This window comes from Triticum aestivum, chromosome 4D (genome assembly GCF_018294505.1).
Source record: "Triticum aestivum cultivar Chinese Spring chromosome 4D, IWGSC CS RefSeq v2.1, whole genome shotgun sequence".
Taxonomy (NCBI): Eukaryota; Viridiplantae; Streptophyta; class Magnoliopsida; order Poales; family Poaceae; genus Triticum; species Triticum aestivum.
In genome coordinates this window covers 341496565-341498457 of record NC_057805.1, presented here as the reverse complement: position 1 = coordinate 341498457, position 1893 = coordinate 341496565, and the positions used below count along the sequence as shown (strand labels likewise).

Below are 1893 nucleotides of genomic sequence, written 5' to 3'. Positions count from 1 at the left end.
TTTTTTTCTTTGCACCTGCAGGATGTGGTTACTCAACCCATAGGATTGGTTCATTACCCTGGAGTTGCAGAGGGACTTTATGTGGCATGTTCCTCAGGTACTACAAGTTTACCGAACCAAGAATGGGCTTACTAAAATCGACAATATAGGTTATATCGAACAAATCTTGCTTGATTTATTAATGCATCTCCAGTGCAGTAAGCGTCTAGCGTAAGAGCCTCGATCTCCAATCCAGGCAATTATTTTACAGACACTTAGGTAGTAAATTTTGATTTAAGCATCCATTAATTCCAATGCAAATTTTGCAAGTGCCTATATCCCTCGAACAACCAAGTTGGCTGCATTTGTTTTACTGGTTTTAGCGGAAGTCTCCAGAGCTCTCAGCTTCTCAGATAATTATGTTAGCTAATTAAGGGCTCTCTAAAAGAAAAGAAAAATGTTGCTAGTTAAAGCTGCATGCAGGAGATGGCATTAATTAAGGTAGACATGTAGCGCACAAATCTATTATGCCAAGGAGTACCGGTATAGCACTTGTATCCCGATAGATGAATACAGTCGAGATCGTAACAAACAAGCTAACAAATCAAATGGAGATCACAGCGTAGTGCTGTTGCCTGGCGAAAAATTCCGCCTACATGAATAGCTCGGAGTGTCCGTCTCCAGTTCCAGCAGCGATGCCAGTGCTGATACCAGGAATAAGGCCGAAACTGGCAAAATGACCGTGATTAGTGCCTGCTGTTAGCGGCTTAGCGCTGCATTGGACATGGCCTTATGTGGTTTTATCTTGCATTATTGATTCTCAGGGAAGCCAGCCATGAGCAAAGTGTGTGTTCTTGAGAGACTTGCGCACCAAAATCAAACGCTGGTCCAGGTATGATGGGGTTCTGTGTCCTGCTTTCACATATTCATTTATATATGCACATCGTTCCCTCGAATTACTGATGTGTACAAGGCTTAGATTATGATTTCTTATATATGTCACTGTTTCTTTTCCTTGACTGGTGCAGGTTGAAATTCATTCAGGACGGCCTCACCAAATCCGAATACACCTTGCATACATTGGACACCCTCTTGTTGGTAAGCCAAAACACTTTTGTTATTGTGATGGGCATGATTTTACTTGAGCTCTTTCTTCCAGGCTTAGCTAAAAGCGTTTTTGCATATCATCGGTAAAAAGAATCTAAATAAAGGGCATGGCAGATCTTATTTTCATTAAATAAATTCCAATGTTCAGACACTGCATGATTTTTTCCCCAGATGATCCTCTCTATTGTATTGGTGGGCAGCCTAAATTTCATGACCTGGAATCTACTAGTACGGATATTTCTTTTGCATATGACGGGTAATTCTTTCATCTTTTAGTTGTGCTGCGAAGTACGTCCATGTATGACCCCCCCTGTTCTTTTATCTAGTTTAACTAACCTTACTAATTCTTTTCAGAGGTTATGAGAGGCCTTTACAGCCTGTTCCCGGGGACTGTGGGTATCACTTGCATGCTCATTGGCTGGTCCTCTCTCATCCAACCACGAATAAGGTAATGAGAAATTGATCTTTCTAAATTGGGTAGTGTTCTCCGCCTAACATGCGCAATAGCTTATGGGCCTTAAGAACTGTTTTATTTAATGAGGAATGAGTTGCAACTAATTTTGTGATTTATTTCTGAATAAGACATGATTGTAGGGTTTTATTTTTCAGTACAACTATGAGTAAATCTTAACAAATGACAAAGAGTATTTTCTTTCCCTAAAACAATGAAGAATTAGGTTCGCTCCTGTATAACTGTATATGCTACTATTTTGTTAGATTGTTAGACTGAACAAAGCAGGTAGGATATGCTACCAATCATATTACCAAGATGCAAAATGATGTTAAAAGAAGCATCAATGGTTCCTC

At 39.8% G+C, this 1893-nt stretch overlaps 1 protein-coding gene across 4 annotated transcripts in view; it reads left to right on the top strand.

Annotated features, from left to right (window-relative positions):
• The window catches only part of LOC123097798 (RNA pseudouridine synthase 5), a 6698-nt gene that overhangs the window by 3680 nt on the left and 1125 nt on the right, over positions 1 to 1893 (top strand). For 3 of the 4 annotated variants that reach the window (XM_044519625.1, XM_044519627.1, XM_044519626.1), the window contains 5 exons: positions 22 to 97; positions 804 to 871; positions 1008 to 1077; positions 1258 to 1342; positions 1441 to 1534. In XM_044519625.1, coding sequence (XP_044375560.1) covers positions 22 to 97; positions 804 to 871; positions 1008 to 1077; positions 1258 to 1342; positions 1441 to 1534 — 393 coding nt within the window. The remainder of the gene's footprint in view (positions 1 to 21; positions 98 to 803; positions 872 to 1007; positions 1078 to 1257; positions 1343 to 1440; positions 1535 to 1893) is intronic. The other variant, XR_006447447.1, reaches the window with a different exon arrangement.